General features: G+C 28.6%; 1 protein-coding gene across 2 annotated transcripts in view; it reads right to left on the bottom strand.

The window, feature by feature from the left end:
• FucTC (alpha-(1,3)-fucosyltransferase C) overlaps window positions 1-26,252 on the bottom strand; it is a 30,606-nt gene extending 4,354 nt beyond the window's left edge. Inside the window, exons 1-2 of one of the 2 annotated variants that reach the window (XM_065507716.1) lie at window positions 26,122-26,252; window positions 91-1,570 (exon numbers count right to left, since the gene is read on the bottom strand). In XM_065507716.1, the coding sequence (XP_065363788.1) occupies window positions 91-956 (866 nt within the window). In that variant the 5' untranslated portion in view covers window positions 957-1,570; window positions 26,122-26,252. Of the gene's footprint in view, window positions 1-90; window positions 1,571-10,239; window positions 11,099-26,121 lie in introns of those variants that run through there. The other variant, XM_065507715.1, reaches the window with a different exon arrangement.
• Between the last annotated feature and the right edge of the window lie 240 nt (window positions 26,253-26,492).

Raw genomic sequence — 26,492 nt, 5'->3', positions numbered from 1 at the left:
ACACGGATGAGGCATCCGGTATTCTCTGTATATAACCATTAATATTTTGAGCACTTCTGTTTAACTAAATTTATAATTGCTTATACTAACCTCTTTGGTCCACATTTTCCAAACACATCAACTTCCATATATTTCTGCAATACTTCCGTAAGTTTTTCTCTGCGCGACAACGTTTCACAGTGAGACACAAACCATGCAGCCATTTTCGTCTTATTCGGCCACAGCTCCCATGTGTCGGTATCATTATATCTATCGGGAACTGAGCGCCATTGCGGATATTCAGTTGGTATCATACGCACTCCAGTCTCCTTGTCGACAAACCAATTGTATGTCCACAATATATCCGAATCCATGCGATAGGTCATGGTTAAATTGTAAAAATTACTTTCATCACTTAGAATATGTTTAGTTTCACCGGGCGGTTCCATCAGAGAAAAAACATACAATTGTTTCCATGACCTGAGTTTGGGTATGGAATTGATAAGCGGAAACGGCTGAGCAGTATGAAAGAGTATGGCATCATACATGTCTATTTGAGGCAAAATATCTCTCTGATTGGTAATCACACAATTAGAGACAGGACATTTGATGCCTTTGCGAAAATAGGAGGGATCGTTTATGTCATCCGGTAGCGACCAACGTTTATCACCAAAAAATTTATTCCACAGTAAAATAAAACGTATTTTATTAGTGTCATTTTCGGTAGGCGTTTGATCATAACTTTTCACTAAACGATATTGATTAAATTCCGGTACCGTATGGTCGACATACAGCCAGGCCACAATGCTAATGGCACATATTACACTGAGAATAATTAAGAGTCTTTTGGTTTTGCATTGCTTCAGATTCATGAGGCTATTTTTTGTATAAATTTGTCTTTCTGGTTGTAAACTGGTATCCACTACATGAGCGTTGCTATTTGGTCGTACTAATGGTTCTTGCTGAGTTCCTACCATTACCGCAGATTGTCACCGACTGAGGTGTGTTAAATTGTTCTGTTAATATTTTCTCTTTACTAACTTCCAGTCGTCGAATTGTTAGTCAGCAAAAATGCTGATTCCTTCGTCAACACTGCAGATTACGTACTATTTCACTTAAATTGTTATCGAAACTATCAACACTTTTATGGAACTTTGATTAGTTAGAAAGAGACCCTCGGTGTGAGTGAGTATGCTTGTGTTTGGTTTAATTTTGTTCTTTTATTTTATTTTATTTTAAGACCTCATTAGTTAATCACCTTACCACCACTACCTTTCCAATATCGCCTTTTTTATCTCTTTCACTTGCGTCGTAATTCGATAGTAATTTAAGCAATTGACCGTCTGACTGGTGATTTGGTTGATGGCTGTTGTTATTTTCTTATCGTTTTTAGTTTGTTAATGAGTTGTTGGTGGAATAGAAATTGTTTTTTTTTTGTTGTTGTTGTCTCCTTCAGCTCACATGTTTCGTCACTTCACTTCACTTCAGTTCCGTTTAGTTCTTTTATTGCTTTTCTATGTTGAGTTGTTGTGCTCTATGGTGGCGAGTATCTGCTGAGTGTTTGTGGTGCTGCATTTTCCAACATTCGTACCTAGAAATATCAAAATAATCATAATAATAACAATAATAATGTCTGTATTTGTATTCGATATCTATAATATAGGTATTGTATTTAACGTAAATCTTATCAGTTAAAATATTTATGAATTGCAAACAGGTATTAAATAAAGAAAGCAGAGGTGGTTCCTGCTCGAGCATTTGTAAAGGGGTAAGTGTGGTTGATTATTTATCAATTGCTTGTTTTACAAATATATTTTTGGTGTGTGAAAATTTGTGTTTACCCTCTTCCCAGATCCGTTTCTGGAATAAAACTATTTTTTTTAGTATCTTCATGTTTACCCAGCTAAAGTGTAGATAAATAATATTGTTATTTATAATAAGATTTTAAAAATAAGTGTATGCACATCTACGACTATGCACTTGTATTATTTATAGTGACTAACAATAAATAAATTGATAATACATATGTTAAGGTAATATTTAGCACAAAAAGGGTTATTGGAAATGTTTAATTAAATTTTAATAAAGAAAATATATAAATATACATATATTTTTTAATAGGAAAATTTGCACATTGATATATATGCAAAGCACTTGATTTGTATTAAGAGTAAATGTTATAGGAATATGAAAAAATGTTTATTGAAATTTAATTGAAATGTTTGCATTAATACTTTAACACTAACAAATCTTATGTGGGCATTATTTCATGTCAAGTGAACCAGCTTTTGAAATCGATGTCTTCCGATCGGGGTGAAATATGCACTAAGGTTGGTTCTATTTGATAGTAATTCAGACACAATTTTTCAACAAGATCGATCGAGAACTCTCTGAGTTACAAGTTGTCAAAATTTGACATTTTAGTCAAGCAGGTGTTTTTTCTTATCCATGTAACTTATTACTAGGGGGCGGATTTATATGCAAATGCATGTTTTTTCTCGAACGTGCAAATACAATGTAGACTAATTATCTATCCGAATCACACATTTTGCTGCAAAATGGCATCGATTTGTTAGTGCATATTTTTGCATATTTTATTGATAATGCATATTTTGTTATATTTTACTTCAAAATGCATATTTATATGCATATTATGCCAATTTTTAATAAAAATATAATTTTTTGTCGTTAATGGGCAATACATTGTTTCGACCAAAAATTGTTTGTCGAATTTGTTATAGAAATAGCAGTAAATGTTATTGACTAACTTCTTTCGTCATCGAGAAACTGGCATTAAGTTCTTCATTTCTCTATCAGTAATTGAAAATTATCATTTCAAAACATTATTCTTCAAAAAAGTCTAGTTTTTTTAAGTATCAAAAATTCATTAAATGTATCGAAAAACATTCATATTTGTTTTCATTGCAAATTCGATTTATTAGTGATTTCGTTATCGAAAGATTTTATAACTTCCTGACAGTCATTTCCAAGCAGTTCTACGAGACTGTCGTAAACAAGTGATTTTAGATAACTTAGAGCAAATACACTACACAATTAACGTTTAACCTTCGCTTTACCAATACCCACCCGGGTGACCACTTCGTTTTTATTGGTTTAATATGTTTTTAATTTTGTTTCAATTTAAATGAAATTTATACTCACTGAACAAATTTTAGAGTTCTATAGAATATAATAGACACATTTTAAACTTTTTATAAGGTTTTCTTAATTTTTAAAAATTTTGTTCATCGCATATATGTATAGAAGTGCAAGACCACCCGGGTTGGTATTGGTAAACCATGTACATAAAAAACCTTTGGTCAAGCGAAGGTTAAAGTCCCAACACTATAGATTACATAGAGACACTTAAGTGGCAATCGTCTTTATGCTAGATTACATGAGATGTATACAGTAACCAATTGACTTCTCTCTGCATTACAAATAGCACGTCAAATGACCCAAAATATATAAATTGGAGTCAGCCAAGTGATCAGATATTAATATTTTCCGTTTATAAGGGATACATTTACTAATTGCTTAATTGCTGGGTTATTACGAGATAAAAATTAATCCATACTTAATTATTTTATGTTTCTGCATAAAAATATAAGTGCATATTTTTTAAATTTATAGGTCATATTTTGATTTTTTTGAAGCATATTTTAGGCGCATATTTTCCAATAATAAATGCATGAAAATCCGCCCCCTACTTATTACCTATTGTTCTTGTTCTCAAAATGTGTCCCAAATAGTTTAGATAGCTCTTTCTTCAATCTTTCGAAAAAAATATAAAAAAAAAATAAAACATTTTTAATATTTTTTTCCTTGAAGACCTATTAAAATAAATGTTTTATAACTCAAAACATAATTTTTTTGCAAAATCAAAAACTTTGTTGACTTTTTTGGAACCCTTTTTAAATTTTTTTTAGCTCAAACTAGTGTTTTTATCCCGGGAATTCCCGGAACAAATTTCCCGGGAACACAGAGCATTACCTCAGCGCCATGGATATTTGGTGTCGATTCGGCTGGTTGGCCGGACTTCACACACGCTTCGGGTTATCGTAATGAATCCATTATTCATCGCGAATCGTACCCTTCAAAATAACATATAATTCATTAAAAACAAAAACCCCGTTCAAAATATACGCCACCTATTGTAAATACAAAATTACATTATTAATTTGAATTTTACGGTCTGTAACGGCTGCTTGTAACATTCACTTATCAACAATGTTGATAGCAAGCAGTTATTAACATTGTTTATAATATATGTATACATTAACTGTTAAAGCTGCTAACATTAACATTAAATCTGCTAAAAGCTCTAGGTGATCTTTGTGAAAATAGAGTGACTATTCAAATTGTCGTGTAAATTTAAATAAATAAAGAGTTGTTATTTGTAATTAAAAGTTTGTAGTAGCAGTAAAAAAAGATTAAATATATTTACAGCCTGTTTTTATGAAATTTCTGAACATAGACTAAACACATAGAACGGAAGGAGAGAGTAATATATATGGAAAAATTACTCTCTTTTCACACATACGGGTTATACAATAACAAAATACGTGCAATACATTCTCATGAATTAGGTTTTTGACAATAGACTTAGGTTTTTGGCTCTCAGTTACCTATCTAGTTGTTGTCTATGTTTCTGAATTTCTAAAACAACGATTATTCGTCAACAAACGAATGTGTTACAATTTTAATTTTTATAAATTACAGTTTTTTATGTCAAAATTTCAAATGTTCAAAAAATTCTTTTGAAAATTATAAAATTCTTTTAATAAAGATGAAAACAACATTTCATTCATTACTGTGACGATTTGAATAAGCTAAAAGTTTTATAAGAACATGGGGTTAATGTACCATAAATCTAAATATTAACTTTTACAAATGATAAAAAATTATAAAATAAAATTTTAAAACGCATTAGTCAAATAAAAATTTCTGGAACAAACAGACTGATTCATATGTATGTACATACATACATATCGTCACCTAAAATGCAAAACAACGTATCATCAAAAAATTCGAAATTGATTTTATTATTGATTACGATTCACTACATCAAAAATAACCAAGTTATAACCAAAATTGAAACTAAAGTATCAACAAGTATATGATTTTTTTCAACAAAATAACGTATACACTTTGAGTAATTAATTAATAAATAGTTTTTAGCTTATTTTAGGTAGTATCCTAATTTGTTTTAATAAATTTCTTGTAATTGAATGTTTTTTGCAGTCTTAATGAAAATTTAATGAAGAAACTTTTTTAGTTTAAAAAAGTAGTTGTTAGTTATTAAAATAAAAAAAAACATAATAAAATTAAAAATTTATATATAAACTGCTTTTATTTAAAATAAAAAAAAAATGTTTTTATTTTTTCATCAAAATTTATATTGATGATACGTTTTTTTGTTTCAGAAAATAACAATTCAAAAAAACTTAAGCCACATATCTTAAAGTGTGCTTTGAAAATTTAGTTTTTTTTCATAAAATATATTTCTAGAGTCATTGTAATTCAGATTTGAAAATTTTGTTTCAATATCTCAAGTAGATTTAATTTTATATCGTTTTTTGCTTCTCCTATAAACTTATGAAAAGTGATGTTACGTTATTTTTCATTTTAGGTGACGATATGTATGTATGTACATCTAATTTTTATACCAAATCATTAGTAAGGTGTGAATGAATCATGAAGATCTGGTGCTTGAACTTTTTAATTAATACAGAATTTTAATATATCAGAGCCGGACTAATTTGTTTTATTTTCTTTATGTGAATTTGATTTGGCCTCTACACATAAAAAATTTTTTTTTAATAAAAATTAAAATTGATTTATAAAAAATACACTTTTTATTTATTATTTTTTGTATACAAATAGCCACATCTGTGTTATTAGTACCCTGACATCCTTCTGAGATATGGACAAAAGATCATCAAAATATTTCATATGAAATTAAATTGTATTTTTTTTAAATTTTTTCAATTTACATATAAACATTTTAAATATTTTAAACATACATACTAGAAAATGTACATACATACATATGTATGTATTTTTCAACATTTCTGTTCATATCTCAGAAACTATAAGGCTACTATTTGTATATAAAAACTTAAAAAAAATACAACAAAATGAAATTCGTAATAAATTTCAAAGTTATAGTTTTAGTTACCACAATTTCCAATTTATGGGAATAAAATTAATTTTACAAGCTTGCGATATCTTGTTGACCTTTTCACCAAATTTTATTGAAATCAGTGAGTGACCAACGAAAAAATAATTTTAAATATAAAATGGAAATAAAAAATCTATCAAACATGATAAAACAAATTTCATAAATAGTTATAGCTGATAGCTAACTAATCTGTCCAAAGAAGAACAAAACAGGTTGAACCGGTAAGTTTTAGATCAAAATATAGGACATTTTTTTACGGACTTACTTCTAAACATATTTTGTTCTCGATAATATATAAATTCATTAAAAATTTACCACTGATAATCAAATTTTTTTTCCCGAATGATCATAACATGTCATTCTAGACGTCCAATTTTTGAACACTTATTCGAGCATTGCTGGCCGTATGTCACGAATAACACGAACAATGTTGGACTTCAAGGCGTCAATTTTTGCTGGTTAATCAGCATAATAATCGAGAGGTGTTAAATCGCACGACTTTGGAGGCCAATTTCATTTCTCGAAATCAAGTTATTGCCAAATTTTGATTTTAATAAATCGAGGTTGAGGTCACCTTATGGCACGTACTGCCATCCTGTTGAAACCACATCCCGCACTGATCAGTGTCATCTATATTTTCAAACAAAAAAATAATTGATCATTTTAACAATCTCCGTTGATTAACGCGAGCTTTGTTCAAGCTTCAATCAATTCATTATGATTTGCCAGTGTATATTGATCAAAAATGTCAAAAATTGAGCGCAGTATTAGAGTTCATTTGACAGTTAACCCTTTCTTAAAGAACTGAGAAATTATATCACGATAGACTCTGTTTACTTATCGAACTTTTAACCATAGTTAAGGCTTAATATCGCAAAAATCTGTTCATACAGAAAACAAATTGTATATGTAGTAAAAATGTTGACGCTAAAAAATAAATATATTCCACTTCCGAAAATCCATAAATCTCTTAAAACTGTTGGTTTCTAAATAAAAGTTAACAAAAACATTTAGAAAAAATTTTAAATAGAAATGATTTTCGCATAAACTCAGTGTAGGGTATTATACGATCAAGCTAGACCGACAATACTTTCTTACTTTACTTGTTTTTATTCTTTTTTTAAATTTAGGTTCATTAACTTAATTGAAATGCTCTTGGCTCCATTAACAGTGGCATCAATTTAGACTTTAAATGTATGGGAAGTATCTGTTTAACACCCGAAAATTGTTTTATTGCGTTTCATTTATTCCATTAATTGCCAAAAACATGTAGGGATTCTCACAGATTCCCATATGTATACATTTTCATAACTAGAACATTTATTAAAACAATAAAAATGGTCAGTATTATTGAAAGTTTTATTTTTTCATTTTATATGTAGATATACGAGGGTATTTGAATAGATACTCTGTTGACAACTTTTAAAATAAAATTTATTATTTCCCTTGTTAATGCAACTTAATATTTTTCGTAACTCTATACAATTAAAAAAGACAGAAAATTGTTATCTATTAAATGTGTTTATCTTTATTACTTAAAACTATTGTGTAAATAGATATGTGTAAGTATGTATGGATATGTTTTAAAATAAATATTAGGGAGGATCAAGATTTCTGTATTTAGGAGAATATAATATAAAAAAATAATTCATTGAAAAGTAATATACTTAAGTTATTTTCACATTATTCAAAAGATCAGGCAATTAAATATGTTAATTAAATAAACCTGCTTTTATTTAGATAATTTAGTTTTTAGTTATTTGCTTTCATTAAAGACATGTTAAACCAAATCAATATTTGCTTAAAACACCTTCACATATCGTTAGCTTAGTGTGCAAACATTATAAGTCCCATTTCATAAATTTAACGGGAGACGCAAATCACGTTCCTTTGTTTTAAATATTTTTGAAATCTGTTAATGCAAATTTAAATAATCATAGTTTGGAAGAAATGTGTTTGCGACTTATAACTCCTTTTTTATACCCTTCACCATGAGTGGCAAGAGTATATATAAGTTTGTCATTCCTTTTGAAATTTTTACATTTTTCATTTGCGACCCCACAAAGTATATGTATATATTCTCGATCGTTATAGATTTCCATCTGTCCGTCTGTGTGTTGAAATCAATTTTCCGAAGCCCCCAAATAACTTACATACACGATTCATACATCCGGCTCGGTTGTTATTTTAAATCGAGAAAATCGGTCCACAAATGGCTAAGGAAAAAACCAGGACAACCTCGATTTTTGACCTACATATATCTGGATTACTAAGTCATTAATATAGACAATATGGGTATCTAATGATAGATATTTCAAAGACGTTTGCAACGACGTATATAAGACCATAGTAAGTAGGACCTTTATTAAAATTTAAAAAAGATAAGTTAAAAACAAAAAAAAAAATTTGAAAAAAAAATATTAGTTTACATAAAAATATTTAAAATTTTTATTTTAAAGTATAATTTGGTGAAGGGTATATAAGATTCGGCACAGCCGAATATAGCTCCCTTACTTGTTTGGGATACATTTTATAATATTTTGCACATTTTCTTAATTTTTTTTTTTTTATTTTTAAAGTTTTATGCTATATGATTTAAAGTAGTCACAGTAGTTGTAGACAATGGATCATTGTTTTGATGTCAGTAGTTGAGATGATAATAAATTTCAAAATAATCCAATATTTAAATTAATAAACTTATTATTTAAACAAGTTCTTCATTTGATTTTGTTCATGTTCCAATGTCGCGTATACATAGTTTATTATCAAAATTCCGAGATCGCTCTAATAAAATGGCTGAAAATTTAAAATCAAATCAAAACTAAAAACTAAAACATAGTTTAGTTTGAATAAAATTGTATGGAAATAAAATTTTATGGTAAAAAAAAAATTGTTGATGAAAAGAAAACTCGCGTTCAAAAATATTTTTCTCGATTTTGACGCATTGTAGGTCCGAATTACTAATGACTTATATAGATCTTTGGAAATGTCTTCGAAATATCTTTCATCTTAGAAATCCAGATATAGATCAAATATAGGTACAAAATCTAGGTAGTCGTGATTTTGTCCAGATATCTCAGCGATTTGTGGTCCGATTTTCTCGATTTTAAATAGCATCCGAAGCGGGACTGTAGCGGATATATTGATGTATGAATCAAGTGTGTAAGTTATTTTTGGGCTACGAAAAGTTGATTTCAACATACATACAAATGTATAGACGGGCACGTCTACATCGACTCCGCTATCTATAACGATCCATAATATATATACTTTAGATGTAGAAATAACAAACGGAAACGGAGAAGGGTATCGAAATAAGTTTGAGTGTTATACCTGCAAGCAAACATTGGCCAAAGCAGTAAAGAAGAGAGTAGTTTTTCATTCCCAGCGGTCTTAACAAAAAACGTTATTGAAATACTATATAAAAAGTATGTCAAATCAGCAAGTGCAACATAAATTACCTCTGGAATCACGGAAATGATCAAAATATATTTTTATTCTCGGTTTAATTTGGTTGCAAAACAATTGACTTGAACCATTTCGCAACTTCTCATGGAAGAGATTATTTTAAAAGATGGATTTTAATTTTTTAACTGCGCACGAGCCCACTATAAATGGAAGTATAGAATAATCCAGGCATCCGAAAATTTCTTTACTTCTCACATTACAAATGTCGCGTGACAAATCATACTAAATGTTGTAAAACAAAAACCAATGCAAACATTTTAACAAGAGAACTCTCATTTGAAAGCTACATTATTAAATTTTTATAAACAAAAATGTCACAATTTTTCATGATAAAATCACCACATGCAATTATTTTTATATTTATGTCTTTCGCCACAAGTATTTCATATACATTTCACAAATTTCTTACATATGAGGTCATTTTTTAATGGTGCTACCCTTTGGGGTTTTTTTGAAATATTATTTTACAATAAAAATAAATAAATATTTTAAATTCAAATAAATAAAAACTATAAAATTGCTAAGAGTTAATTTATTCCTTAAAGTACATATTTAAATATAAGTATATTTGCTAATAATTTCATTATTTACTATTTGTAAATATTTACCTGCCATTTCATTCGCTTAATACTTTTTGAAAACATGATGATTGTTTACGTTTTATTTAATTTAATTTTTTTGTATTTATTCCACAATTTTTTTTGTTTAAATATCTATAGAATGCACTTGATAAACAATTGTTTTAAATATTTTAGTCAATATTGTGAAAATTATAACAAAACCGTATACCAGCAGTGGTTTCAGCAATTCAAACACAAACATCATGGTGAATGGTTTTTTCTATTATAAATAAATATGCGGTTTGTTTAAGTGTTTTAAACAAAAAAATAAATATAAAACTAATGAATTGGCTCCGAATTCAAACAGAAACTGCAGCAGCAACAACAAAATGTGCACTTAAATTTTTTCTTACAAATGAAGTCATTTATTTAATAGTGAATCATTTTCAGTTGATTCTACGTTTTGTTTGTTTTATTATTATAATTTTTGTTTTTTGCAATTACAATTTTTTTTTATTTTATTTTTTTAATTTATTTACTAGAAGATGACGAAATTCGTGTGTAATAAATCACTATTGCTTGCCTTCAAAGTAATTAAAAGAGTTTTATTTATTAACGGATTTTCAGTTGCATTAGTTAGTAAGTTAGAATTTCAAAGTATTTGTATTGTAAAAACGTTACTCGTTAGACATACAAACATATGTATTCCCAGCAGAGTAAATAAAAGAAATCACATTAAATCAAATCGGAAATAAATCTAAAGTCGTGTGAAAAGTAAATACAACAACAATAACTTAGCGGCACTATAAACGAATAGAAGGAACTACAATAATAACAACAGAAAAATAAAAAATCTAAAAAACACTTTAATTGTGCCCCGTTAACTCGTCAACGTTAAAATGTCTACTAATCGTTTGCCACTACTCTACTTATGAGGTCCAAAAACAAAACAAACACACACTCAGAACTCACATACACAGATACACACACACATCCATACACATATAGAAAAAATGCACGCAAAACATCTAAAAGAAAGTGAATGAGTAAATAAATGTGGTGTACGAATAAAAGTACGCACAGTGGGTTATATAATCCACAAAAGAACATAAAAGTTCTAAAGCTTTCAGAATATGAACTGGATATTTGTAAATCAGTGGTCGGCACACATATCCGCTACATTAAGATCGGTCAACAAAGTTCATAAAAGTTATCAAATAAGTAACAAAAATTACAATCAATAGCTGATCAAACTACAACACAGAATGAAAGTACATATCATGTTATTATATTCCATCCCAGCAGTTCTAGGAGACAATATCGAACTAGTGATTCTACCTAGCCTTTAGGGTGACAACTGGTTACATAACTAGCACATGACTAGTTATTTTAACAGGAGCATGTCCTATTGAAACTTTTTGATTACAATGAGACTGTCTGATAGCTGGCCCAAAGTAGTCAACACATTAGATTCACATACCGGTAACATAGAATCAGTTACCTTACCTCACTTGATCAGCTACATAACTAATTATTATACCCTACACCACCATAGTGGTGGTCCAATATAATACTTCTGGTGTTTAAAATAACTACTTTCTAAAGTTCAGTTCAAAATAAACGTTAAGTTACGTTAACATTAATAAAGTGACTACACTCTTGACTACTTAGAGACATTTAAATGATTATTGTCTTCACAGTAGATTACATGGGATCTATAAAGTAACCAATTGACTTCACTCTGCACTACAAAGAGCACATAAGTGTCAATTGACATAAATACATATGTATATATATAAATTGGAATCAGCCAAGTGGGATAAGGGATACATTGACTATAGCCTAACTTCTGGGATGTTCCACGATCTCTTTATGCCAATGATCCGCACCAAGAGAGATGTAAATGTATTGGTGTTTTTTCATCATGCGAAATTTCTGGCTTTATTTTATCATTATTGTATTTCTTTGTATTGATATTAAAAACATTCTTTCTTGCTAAATATTGAGAGTGGTGTACTCTTTTCATAAATGTGTTCTCTGTTTTTCAAACAATGCGTCGTCGACCTGCTGAAAAGTTGCACACATGGGAAATCATTACAGGTGACGTTAAAAATCCAGCTGACTATTTTAGCTCGATATGTTTTTTGGCTTCTATTTGGAAAAGTATTTTTACATTTCTTTGTTAATTTAAATATGTATAACGTGTTTGTTTCTTTTAAGAAAAAAAAAAACAAGTAAGAAAGCTATATTCGGCTGTGCCGAATCTTATATACCCTTCACCAAATTATACTTCAAAATAAAAATTTTAAATATTTTTAGGTAAACAAAATTTTTGAATTTTTTGGAAAAAAAAAATTTCGAATTGTTATTTTAAATTAAAATTTTTTTTTTTAAAGATTTTAAAATTTTTAAATTTAAAAAAAAAAAAAATTTTGTTTTTAATTTTCGGAAAACTATATTGTGGAAATTACAAACGGAATGACAAACTTATATATACCCTTCTCACGAAGGTGAAGGGTATAATTAACCCAGATATGCCTACTGTACAACATGTTGTTGTTGTGACCCCAATGTCCTTATATAGGACGACTTAAAAACCACTTTTTTCAATAAATTTTTAAAAAACAATAATTGCACTGGTTTTTATTTCTCATTTGCTTCCAAAATAATATAAAAGTACTTTTAAAATGATTAAGCTCAAGCAATCGGCATATCTGGGTTGAAACAATGGAAAAGTAAATGATCGCATTAAACAATGGGGGATTTCAAATTTGATATTTTGGCCAAGCAGGTGTTTTTTCTCATTCATGTAACTTATTACCTATTGTTCTTAGCAAAATGTGTCCCAAATAGTTTAGATAGCTATTTCATCTTTCGAAAAAAATAATTAAAAAATTTTGATATTTTTTTCAGAAATAAACAACTTTTTTGACTTTTTTCAAAATGGGCCCTTTTTAAATTTTTTTTTTGCTTTTCAAAAAAGTTTTTGATTTCGGAAAAACATTTTAAATTTTTTTTTTAAATTAAATATTTATGAAATACAAAAATTCTTAATAATTATTTTGGATTTTAAGTTATTAATTAAATGTTTGGAAAAGTTTCCATTGTATAGACAGTGGTTTACAACACTGTCTATAACTTGATAGGGTCTAGAGTTGTCAAATCGGTGTTCGAATTATTCGAAAAACCGTTTTTTTCCAATTATACAGTTTTTTTAAACCGGTTTTCGAATTACTCGATTTGTTGTCTCGAATTATTTGACAAAATCGAATATTTTTATTTATTTTCATATGTTATGCAATATTTAGAAGCTCAGCTCAGTATAATAATAAAAGTAAAATTGCAACAACTAGCGACTTAAAACAAGATTTTGATTATTTGCACAAATTTTCAAAAATAGCAAATAAATTAAATCTTTTATACAATGCAATTGTAACAGTTAATCCCACTTCAACTATAAGTGAACTTGTTTTTTCTGGTTCTTCTTTAATAAAAACAAGTAAGAAAGTGTGGTCGGTCAAGCCCGACCATATAATACCCAACACTAAGTAAAAGAGTAAAAACATTTTTCTTTTAAAATTTCAATAATTTGTATTTTTGAGTGATTTTCGGAAGTGGGCCTTATATGGTGGCTATGACCAATTATGGACCGATCACCATGAAATAAGGTCGTGTGATTTATGTCTATGTGAAAGTTTACTATGTTGAATTTTGTGAGTATACCAACATTTTTAAGCGATTTATGCATGTTAAAGTGATTTTCGGAAGCGGGTCTATATGGGAGCTATGACTAATTATGGACCGATCGTAACAAAATTTGGTGACATGAATTGTGTATATACAGTGGTGGCCACCAATTTAAGACAAATACTTGAATTTTTTCATCAACTGAATTTTAAGTGCGATAGAGCCAAAATAAAAGGACCTCTAAGGGTATGAAATTTATTATCAATGTTTCTAGTTTCTGAAAAATGTTTGGAAAAATCGGTAAAACATATATGGACAAAGATATGTGGAAATACGTTGACCCACCTCAGCGAACATCCGCTGTTAATAACATGATATGACCGAAACTAATGGAACTAAAAATACGAAATTTGGTCCGAATATTTTATATTAATAAAAATATAATGATATAAATGTGAGAAAATATGTTTATTTAAAATTTTTTTTTTGGTGAAGTTGTAGAAAAATTGTATGTGTTCGTGGTGAATATGTATGAATTGACACAGTCGAATAAAAAACAGTCCTCATGCATACATATTTGAAAAAATAATTGACAATCACGTGGAATTTAGCAAACAATTTTTGTCTTAAATTCCTGGCCACCACTGTATAAAACTTATTTGGAGCGCAATTTGTGGAGATACATTTATAAATTAAACATTTATGACCGATAAAGTCCAATTTCGGAAGGACATTTGTATGGGGGCTAGGTGAAATAATGGACCGATTTCAGCCAGTTTCAATAGGCTTGGTCCTTGGGACAAAAAAATAATATGTACGAGATTTGAGCGAAATATCTTCAATCGACTCAGAAAGTGATCTAAGTCGATCGGTATACTTTAAGGTGGGTGTTAGACTAATATTTTTGGGCGTTACAAACATCTGCACAAACGCATAATACCCTCCCCACTATGGTGGTGCAGGGTATAAATACAGTGCACTCGCGATAACATGAACTAATTAAAACCAGGCCAGTTCACTTTTGCAAGATTGTTCATATTTGCGAATGGCATCTAAATCCAATCTACAGCTAGGGAAGTTCAAAAATTATTAAGCAGTTGAATGAATTTAGCCACTACCCTGTTGATTTAGATTTCAACTCTGTGTAGATAGATAAAATACGTTAAAAACAACAAAAATAAGCTGTTCATATTTTAAAAAGCTTTAAAATATGAACAGCTTAGTTCACTTAGTTCATATTTTAGTACCCTATGGAAGTAAAAAGTGTTCATATTTTGGGGTGTTCATATATTGGGGTATTCATATTATCGGGAGTGCATTGTATTTTAAATTAATTTTGAAAAGATTAAAAATTATTTACACTTAATTTACCTCTACCCAATTCTTAATTGACATAAAGGCTAAAAACCGGTTATTTGAACCGGGTTTGATAGAAAAAATTACGCCTTTTCTAATTATGTATTCAAAAACCTTTTTTTTTTTTTGTATATGTCGAATATTTGATTACTTTAATAGGGTCTCAAATTAAAATTTAAGACATTATATAAAATCGTTTTTTTTTAAATTTCAGTAAACAAATGTTGTATATCGTCACCTAAGATTATAGGAGAAGCAAAAAACGATATAAAATGAAAACTACTTGAGATATTGAAACACAATTTTCAAATCTGATTTACAATGACACTAGAAATATATTTTACAAAAACGAAATATTTTTTCAAAGCACATTTTAAGATATGTGGCTTACATTTTTTTGAATTGTTGTTTTCTGAAACAAAAAAACGTATTATCAATATAAATTTTTATGAAAATGCAAAAACTTAAATAAAAATATTTTTTTTATTTTAAATAAATGCAGTTTATATATACATTTTTAAATTTTGTATGTTTTTTTTATTTTAAAAACGATTTATTAATTAATTACTCAAAGCGTATATGTTATTTTGTTTAAGAAAATCATGTACTTTATGAAAATTTTTGGTTATAACTTGGTTATTTTTGATAGTAAAAGTTTAAAATTTTGTACACATATGTAATATGATGTAGTGAATCGTAATCAATAATAAAATCAATTTCGAATTTTTTGATGATACGTTGTTTTGCATTTTAGGTGACGATATGTATTGTAAACCGATACTGAATACTGGAATATTTTTTTCAACAATATATTGTGATAAATATAGTAAGAGAAAGTGTCGTCAAACATATCTGATTAGTGATCACATATGATATTATTCACCAGTTAAAATTTTGTTGGCTTTTGTTGCCTATTTGTATCCAATTTTATTTGAGACTCAGAGACTTAATTAGATTAACGTAAAACTTAACAGAGATTTAGTTTTTTAAAGTTTATTTAAGAACTCCGATGTTAGTCTTATATGGGGTCTAATTGTAGAGTCTACAGTGATTTTTGGTTTTATATGGGTAGGATATAAGCCACATATGGACAATTATGGACCCAAGTAAACTCTTTATATGTATTTATCACCAATTATGTTACTATCCGTCCCACTGTAATACGTTTGGATATATGAATTGAATGGAATGAATGAATAAATGTGTGTCAAACAATAAAAACAACGTGGTTCTATAGTATAAGAACAGCAAATACTATTAGAACAACAGAAACAACAACAAAAAAATCTAAAACAAAAAATTCTAAAATAACTAAAATATATGTATGTACGTATGTATGTATGTACGTATTTATTTAATATATGGACGTACACTAAATAAAAAAAATCAACAACAGCAACAAATAAAATAAGAATAACATTGTACACGTACTTATAGTAAGTGTACTCGGTCTACACTCATCCAAATAAACGTACACTGTGTATTATTGTAGTATTTCCATAGTTTTTTTTTTCTTGAAAAAATACAAAATATACAAAAGTGTAATATAATTATCAGTTTTGTATTTTTATATCATATGAAATCAAATATTTATACACAGTGATGTGCCACATTGGCGGCAGCATCATACATATGTTTGATGATCAACATCAAACTTGCATAAAGGGCACCAATGATTCTCAAATTCTAAACTAAATTTAAAAATTTCTTTAAAAAACTCCAAAACAATTGTTGGAAACATATGGTTCTATATTTATGTAATTTATATCAAGTATACGCCACATATGTATGTCATTATCATGGCGTATACTTGATATACATTATTGTACAATAAAATTTTAAAAAATGGCACAAAAAGTGGATGTTTCGAAAAAAAGTCGCATAAAAATAAAAGTCGAAATTGGTATTTTATTGTAGAAAAAATTTACTTTTTCTTAAAAATTTATCAAAATAATTATTTAAAAAACTGCGGACAGAAAACTTTCTGTAAATTAATAATCAATAAGATATCCAAAAATAGGATAAAAGTAGAAATGTTCAAAACAAATAAAATTGTCTACCGTTACCCTAAAATACCCTTTCAGTTGCACTACCGTTACCGGTTTATTACGAAAATATCTAAATATGAAAATACAAATTTTATATATCAATAATTGAAATCTGCAGAATTTAAAATGTAATACTTTTAAAGTTTATTAATCATTATAGCCAGACCAAAATTCATACATCATTTAAATAAATTTACTTTTTCAAATCAGTAGCCAACCTTGTAATAAACTTTTGGATTTTTTGCAACATATGCTGAGGGAATACTAGGAGTCTAGATATAAACGCTGAGAAAGTATAATCTTAAATATTTCTTTTTTTTAGAAAAACTATAAATTAGTTTTCAGTGAATTCTATTTTCTATGATATGTGTTCCTAAGGTTGGTTCTTCAAAATATCTACCAACCAAACATTCATAACTGCGATTTAACCGACTGTTGCAAGCAAAGTATTGAGTTACCTTTAGTTTGTGGCATTTTCATTGTATTTCACATTATTTTACATACTAGAGAACGATTCATAAAATATTTACATGGTCACTTTCATACCTGTATACCAGTGGTCAGCTTAAAGAGAACATGGATAATAATAATAATATATTATACATTATTTGTTATAACTTTTGTTTTTCTTGTGATATTTTTTATGAAATTCCTTGACAATTGTTTGGTTTATAGGTAAAAAACTGATTGCTGTGTACTACATGTAGTACGAGTAAGAAGAAAAAATCGAAGAATAAAAAGTGTTAATGAAAAAATCAAAAAGGTTTTAACATTGTTTTTTTTTTTGGTTTAGAATGCAAACAAGTATAAAGGTTTTAATTTTGGCTTGGTTTTATGAAAAATCTAAAGTATCAAGGGAACTTAGTACAATATTCGAGTGAGGGTAATAATTGCAAAGGGGCCTTTTGATGATTCTACTATATTTTGTACATTTATTGACAAAATCTATGAGGAGATCCCTTTAATTTAGATTACATTTGGTCAAATAGCAACAACATATAACAAGAAAGTTGTCAGTAGTCATTTAATAATTCGTTCATATGTAGTCTGGTATTTAATGAAAATCTATCGTTTTCAAAATGAACGAATTGGAAATGGTTGATGGATTTCTATTGACTTCAACAATATTTGTTTAGCCAACGACAGATTATTTTCTAGTTAAATCAAGCCCAGGTGACAAATAGTAAATTATTTAACACAGATATGGATCAAGGACTACTATAAATTAAAATCTGTTTAAAATTGTTGTTTTTTTTTCCTTTTTTCACAGACTGTATCCGCGCCTGATTTAGCAGAATTGAGGGAATAATTGTGATACAAATTAAAACGAAGATATTAAATACATCACATACTTTTTTTCGTTCTCAAATCGTTTATTTTTCGAAATCGATTTCCATCATATTCCTGACCCCCCTTATTCTGAAAGAATTTGTAATGCTTGATAATTAGCTCTCGTAAATTCACATGTTAAACATGTCAGTTGGATAGGATTTAAAGGTAAGCATTTATTCTTTTTACAGAAATTATGAATTTTTGATAGCTTTTTAATCAGTAGTTAATTTTTTGCCATTTTTTTAAATGTTATTTATCCACGAATTTGGTACGAAGAAGAATTACCCGACGACTGCCTTCAATGAATCCTTGTAAAGATACCGAAAAAGGGGACCTTTCGCAATGTAAGAATTATCGTGGAATCTCACTTCTTTCTATACCATCCAAAATACTTACAAGAATCCTCCTAAATAGAATAAATAATACTGCCTGTTTCTTATGAAATTGCGTAAGAAACAGGCTGGCTTCTGGTCGAACAAGTCGTGTGTTGACCACATCAACACACTAAGAATTATCGCTGAACAAGTAGAAGAATAGCAAAGTAATCTGTATTTCACTTTTGTAGATTATACTACCGCATTTGACAGCATAATCCGTTGCAAAATATGGTATCTCTTAATGAACTCTGGCATTCCACATAAGCTAATTAACCTAATTAGAGCTCAATATGAAAACTTTCATTGCAGAGTCTTGCACAGCAACCGGCTCTCGGAACCATTTCTTCCGAAATCGGGTGTAAGACAGCCTACTGTCTCCACTACTCTTTCTGATTGTTATAGTCAATGTTCTTGAAAATACGGTTGCAACTAATCGACGCGGTATTCAATGGAACTTAACCGGCCATCTCGAGGATTTAGACTACGCTGACGACATCTGTTTTCTGTCCACTAAGCATTCGGACATGCAATCGAAACTTGATGATTTGGTTGTCCACTCAGCAAATGTTGGTCTTAAAATTAACACAGGGAAAACAAAGGCGATGAAAATAAGAACCTCAAACTACAACCCTTTTGTCATTGGTCAGGAGCAGGTTGAGTTTGTTGACGAATTCTGCTACCTGGGAAGCAGGGTTTCATCAACTGATAGTGCAAGATCAGACATTGAACATAGTATTGGTAAGGCAAACAGTGCGTTCTTCCAATTGCGGAATATTTGGAAATCAACCATTATTTCAGTCAATACTAAAATAAATATATTCAAGTCGAACGTTCTATCAGTCTTGATTTATAGCTGCGAAACGTGGCTGACGACAATGGCACTGAACTGTAAACTACAAGGTTTTACAAACCGCTGCTTGCTTTACATTTTGCAAATCTGGTGGCCAAGCGTCATAACCAACGACGAACTATGTAGAAAATGTAACATTGAGCCAATCCAAATTATCATCAAAAGAAGAAAGTGGAAATGAATCGGGCACACTCTTAGGAAGGATCCAGATGAAATAAGCCGCCAAGCCCTAGATTGGAATCCACAATGCAATAGAAGGTCGACTAAAGACCACATGGAAAAGAAGCTTAAAGAAAACATCGGAAGAAGCTGGAATGAAGTAAAAGTACTTGCGAATGATCGAATATCCTGGAGAAATTTTGTAGAGGCCCTATGCTCCACAGGGAGTTAAGAGGACAGAAAAAGAAGAATTTATCCACAAATATAGTACCTGGTTTCCTAATAATCTGCTGTTGATATACTGGGGGTTTTCATCTCAGGGTTCAAAATTTGACATTTTAGCCAAACATGGGTTTTTTTCATCCATGTAATTTATTACCTATTGTTTTAGCTAAATTTGTACAAATAGTTTAGATATTTATGTATTTATACAATTTTTAGAAAAAAATTTAGACTTTTTTTTATCAAAATCAAAATTTTTTTACTTTTTTTTCAAAATGGGTATTTTCCTTTAAAAGCGTTTTGGTTTTGTAACACAAGAAATTTTTCACTTTTTTTGCGAAATAAAAAAATGTTTGACTTTTTTTTTCAAAATTGGTCCTTTTTCCTTTAAGAGCTTTTTGATCCCTTTGGAAAAAAAGTCAAAAATGTTTTTGAATTTGCAAATAAAGCGAAATTTTTTTTTTTCGAAATATTGAATAATTAGCTACCTAAACTATTTGGAAACTAATTTTCTAAGAAAAATATCCTCCTCCTATACAATTAGTTCATACGTCATTTCGTAATCGGAACAGTAGGTTAGAAAATTCAGAATCATTACAACTTTTTTCGATTGACCCTACTGTGCGACATGATAATTTCAAAATTATCCAATATTTGCTTTAAAAAGACGTAATTGTCAAAAACTTAACTCTTGCAACAACAAAATACATGTTATTCAATGTATTTTGTTGTATCAGTCATATGATTGTTGTTATTTTTATATGGCAAATCAGTGAGTCTCATATCTATGTATAATTCTCTATGTTTGGCGTTATTATATATTTAATAACGTATTTAAAATCTATTTAATTTCACTGAGGCAATTTTTACAGTATTTCACATTTTAATCTACAAATTTAATTTTATAAACGATTCTTTTATACATCATTTTGTAATCGGAGCATTAGTTTAGAAGACTGAGATTTATTACCAATTTTTTGGATCAACCGTGTGTCGACTACTTCAGTGACAATATGGACTAAAATGACAGAAACTAAATATGTAATACAAAGTAAATAATAGAAAATAAGTCCCCAGCACACTTCTTCTAAAATGTAAGTAATAAAACTGCATTAACAATTCTTTCCTGTAAAATTTTCTTCCAAAAAATATTTAGAACAGAATAGTGTTTCAGTTATTTAATTTCAAATTTACTACAAACCAAAAATAAATATTTAAGTACTTTATTTTTATATTTCTCCTTTTTTTTCAATTTACAATCAATTATTTATTTATTAAACATTTGACCACCAACAATTCCAACAATTGGGGCCCCATTTACTCCTCCACATGTCGACCAATTAATGAAATAAAATACTAGAAAACACGAAATACCAGAAGGTCACATACACATTGTTGTAAACACTATTGTGTCACGTTCCAAGCCAAAATCATGATTATTGGTAAGACGATGTTTTTTTTTCCATTTTTCCTTCACTTGTTCTCACATTAAAAGAAACTACAAGAAAAAAATCATATTCTTGCCAACTTGCCAACGAATGTTATCGTTAGCGGCAAAACGCGACTGCATAAATAAACAAATAGTACTTACATTAACTATTTTTATAAAATTAGTTTTATTTCGTTTATATAAAATCTCAACCCCACCGCTCCTAAACAATTCCCACTGGTGACCATCCACGTCATTACATTTAATTATTATTGAATGTTTGACGGTTGATTTTATTTAATTTTGTGTCACATACTAACTCGCACTCACTCATATGCATACAATTGATATTAATTGAACTAATTCATTTAAATACACACAACATTCTAAGTAGTACCCACATATGTTTTGTTTAGCCCCTTTGCTTGAGTTTATGTTCTAATAGAAATCTAATCGATCTGACTTTTAAGGGTTTTTTCGTATATGTAAACATGGACAATGACGAATTACTAGTATTAATGTATGTCTTTTCTACTAATTACATTGTTAGAATTAATATCAAGGTGGCAAAAAGATAAATGAAATAGCAATATATTGTTAATAAGTTTAAATGCACATACATATTTGCACATGTACGTAATAACATTTACCGGCTTAGTCATGGTCACATAAATAGCACACTACGAATTGTTAATTGAATTACTATATGCTTGAATTTAAACGGAATTTTTCTATATACATTTTTTGTCCTATCTGATTTTTATTTTTTAAATTCAAAATATAAGTTTAGGGTGGCCCTTATTTTGCATATTTTCGATAATCCCATGGTCTAGAAACCAAATGCTAAAAATTTGAGCTAAATCCAGAATGCACATTTTAAGTTTCGAATTTTGGGTCAAAGTAGAATAATTTTCCTAAAAAAAATAAATGTATAAAAAGTAATCCTGAGTCGATCGGTATACTTTTAGGTGTTAGACTAATATTTTTGGCCGTCACAAACATCAGCAGAAACGCATAATAACCTCCCCGGAAGTGTTATTTACAATGCAATTTTGTTTACAACGAATTTAGTTCGAAAATATCTGAGAAAGTTATTCGCTAAAAACATACATTGTTGTGTTTGCCTTTCTAGAGCGATCTCCCGGCTCGGGTACTATTTAAAATTAAGACAATCGGCCCACAAATGGCTGATATATAAGGAAAAAACCAGGATAACCTCGATTTTTTACCTATTTTTGATCTATATCTAGATTACTAAGACATTAATATAGACAATATGGATATCCAATAAGGCCAAAGTAAGTCGGTCCTACAATGAATCAAAATCGGAGAAAATATTTTTTACACCGATTTTTTTCACCAAAAAAAAATTTGTTTCTTATAAATTTTTTTTCACTAATACACTTAAATTTTTTTTTTAAGTTAAAAAAAATTTGAAAAAAAAAAATTAAAAAAAATATTTGCCATCAAATATAAATTTAGTTTACCTAAAAATATTTAAAACTATCTGACCAGACTGACGACGTTGTCCTGTCCTAATTAAAAAAATGCTTGTGTTCGATTTGTGAATTTGTGAGAAGCGATTTGAAACTGGTAAAAATAGTTAAAAAGGAAAAAACGTATTGTTGAATGATAATTTTTATTCATATAGGTTTGGGTTAATTTTGATTTACATTTGATTTTAAAATATGTACAATGAATCTTATAGTCATAGAATAAAATGTACATAGAAGCGTTACTGAGAGACGAAGAACCTAAGTCTGTTGTCAAAAAACTAAAAATGATCACAGATCGAGCTCCTTTTCTTGAATAAACGCTTATTTTCCAAGTTATTAGCGGATTTAGATATTTTGAGTTTTTATATAAAAAAAAACGATTTTTGCCAGAAACGAGCAAGATCGAGCTAATTTTCTTGATTAAACGCTTATTGGCCAAGTTATTAACAAATTTAGATATTTTGCGTTTTTATATTAAAAATCGATTTTTGGTCAGAAATATGAGTGATCACAGATCGAGCTCCTTTTCTTGATCAAACGCTTATTAAATATAAAAATGTGTTTGCATCCTCTAAATAAATTTTTTTGTATGACAACGAATGAGTAATTTTATTTGTTATGTAATTTTATTTCAATGGATATTTTCTTGTGATCTCGTTTTCGAATTTTAATTAATAACACTTTGCTCATAGGGTAACATAGAGACGAGACGGAATTGTCAAAAACCTAAGTCAAAAACCTATCTCTTGCAACAACAAAATACATGCTAGACAATGTATTTTGTTGTTGTATCAGAAATATTATTTGTTGTATTTTTGTTTGACAAATCGGAGTGTCTCGTCTCTATGTATAATTCTCTATGACTTTGCTATTAAATAGCACTCTGACACTTTTTGTCAGAGCTTGAAAAGCGACCTAATGGGAGTTGTAGGTGAGTTCATACTAAACCGTTTTCAAAGATTTTGAAACACCCTTAAAAGTTTGAGTTATTTTGAAAAAACTGTAAGTACTTCTAACTTGCACATTTTTATACCGATTTAAAAATTGTAAACAATTATGGATAGGCAAAGAATAAATCTTTCATAAAATCTATGCCTAAAATTTATTTTCCAAACATTTTTTTAAGTTTTTATAAAAAGTTTCGCTTTATTTTTCTTACGAAATTTACTACGAATTAGCCATATAGGTGCAGCCGTTTTGCGATTTTAGATAAATCGAAAAAAGTGCGCGTAAAAGTGGGCGTGGTCAATTTTTCCTTCAGTAAAAAATGAAATTGGATAACTACGAATATATAAACAAAAAATTAACAAAATCGGTGTAGCCGTTTTTCTATTTTAGATAATCGAAAAAAGTGGGGGTAAAAGTGGGCGTGGTCAACTTTTAATTCACTAAAAACCTAAGTTGGACTATGACCAACATTTAAAAAAAAATTATAAATCCGTCCGGCCGTTCTCAACTGATGCAATTACCAACGAACGACATTTGATTTTTATTTATATAGATTTTTATTTTAAAGTAGAATATGGTGAAGGGTTATAAGATTCGGCACAGCTGAATATAGCACTATTACATGGTTTATTTAATTCAGGAATTATTTAAAAACTCCAATATGTTGAGACTTACTCAAAGGTTCGAACGAATTAATTCCATTTTCGAAATCAAAATAAACTTTATCTCTTAACCATTCCGTTAGCGAATTCATTATAAATCAATTCATATGCTCAGTTGTACTTCAAATGTATTAAATTCATTCCTTTTACAATTAATTCCATATTGAATCATTGAAATTTTCTTTAACTCAAATCCATTACAAAATATCATTACAAATGCTGGAATACTCATTACTAGGGGGCGGATTTATATGCAAATGCATGTTTTTTCTCGAACGTCCCAATACAATGTAGACTAATTATCTATCCGAATCACACATTTTGCTGTAAAATGGCATCGATTTGTTAGAGCATATTTTTGCATATTTTATTGATAATGCATGTTTTGTTATATTTAACTTCAAAATGCATATTTATATGCATATTATCCCAATTTTTAATAAAAATATTATTTTTTGGCGTCAATGGCCAATAAATTCTCTCGTCATAAAGTTTTTTGTTGAATTTCTTATAGAAATGTCATCAAACGTTGCCGATTAACTTCTTTCGACATCGATGACTGCGACTTCATTTAATTAAGTTTTTTGATGATTTTAAAGTTCAGGCTTTAAAGACTAGTATTCATCCCATGATGAATACTATTAGAAGAACCATTCTAATTTTAAAACATTAACTATTTAATTTTTGTATAATTTAAAGAGTCCTAACTAGTGGGAACTCTGACGTGTATTTTTTGGACATTGCGCGATCCATAGTTAATTATTTTATGTTTCTGCATGAAAATATAAGTGCATTATTTTTAAATTTTTAGGTCATATTTTGATTTTTTTGAAGCATATTTTAGGCGCATATTTTTCAATAATAAATGCATAAAAATCCGCCCCCTACTCATTACAAATGCTGGAATACTGTTTGAGCAGTGATAAATATGTTGAAATAAAATTAATTAATTCGAAGCTTTTTATTATTATTTATTTATTTCATTTGTCGGGATTTATTTTAGTTCTTATTTTCTTTTCGTTATTCCTGACAAAATTGGTTAGTTTGACTATCGGTACCGCTAAAAGATCGTTATCTTTATTGTAAAAATATTTTAAATAACCAAAATCAAAATGTTTGTGTCAATAATCAATTAAAATGAAATTTAATATACAATAATAAATCGGAGTTCTATTTTAAAGAGCACAATTGTATATACACATTGAAGATGATGTGATCACATTTCAGTTAAGTCACTCCTAACTTTGAATAAAAATTACACGCCAATTACTGAGGTAAACAAATATTTAATGCGTTTTGCAATTGTTTTAAATAAACATTAACTTACAAACAAACACAAATATCAACAGTTGTGTTTTACTTACCAATTATTTTATAGAAATTAAGTACAGTTTTTTTTTATTTTTTGTTATTATACTTTAAATCAGCTTTTTTAATTATTTTCTTTAAATGTTAGCACACTTTACAATTAAAATTAAATGTATTGTTGTTTTCCTTTCTTTATTGAAAAATTAATGAGCAATTATTACAAAATTCATTGAATAAAACACAAGCAAAAATGATTATGCACAAATATTGTTTTTAAAATTTTGGTATAATTTTAGAAATACGAGTATTTAATATTTATTCAATATTCAAACACAAAAACCTTTAAACTTAAATGTATTTTGTTAGCTATTGTTGTAAGTAACGATCTGAACTCTAGAAATGACCAAATTAGACAGACTTTATGAAA

The sequence above is a fragment of the Calliphora vicina genome, chromosome 4 (genome assembly GCF_958450345.1).
Source record: "Calliphora vicina chromosome 4, idCalVici1.1, whole genome shotgun sequence".
NCBI classification, from domain to species: Eukaryota; Metazoa; Arthropoda; class Insecta; order Diptera; family Calliphoridae; genus Calliphora; species Calliphora vicina.
Note: the sequence above shows the minus strand (reverse complement) of the source record. Positions and strands in the feature narration are given on the sequence as shown.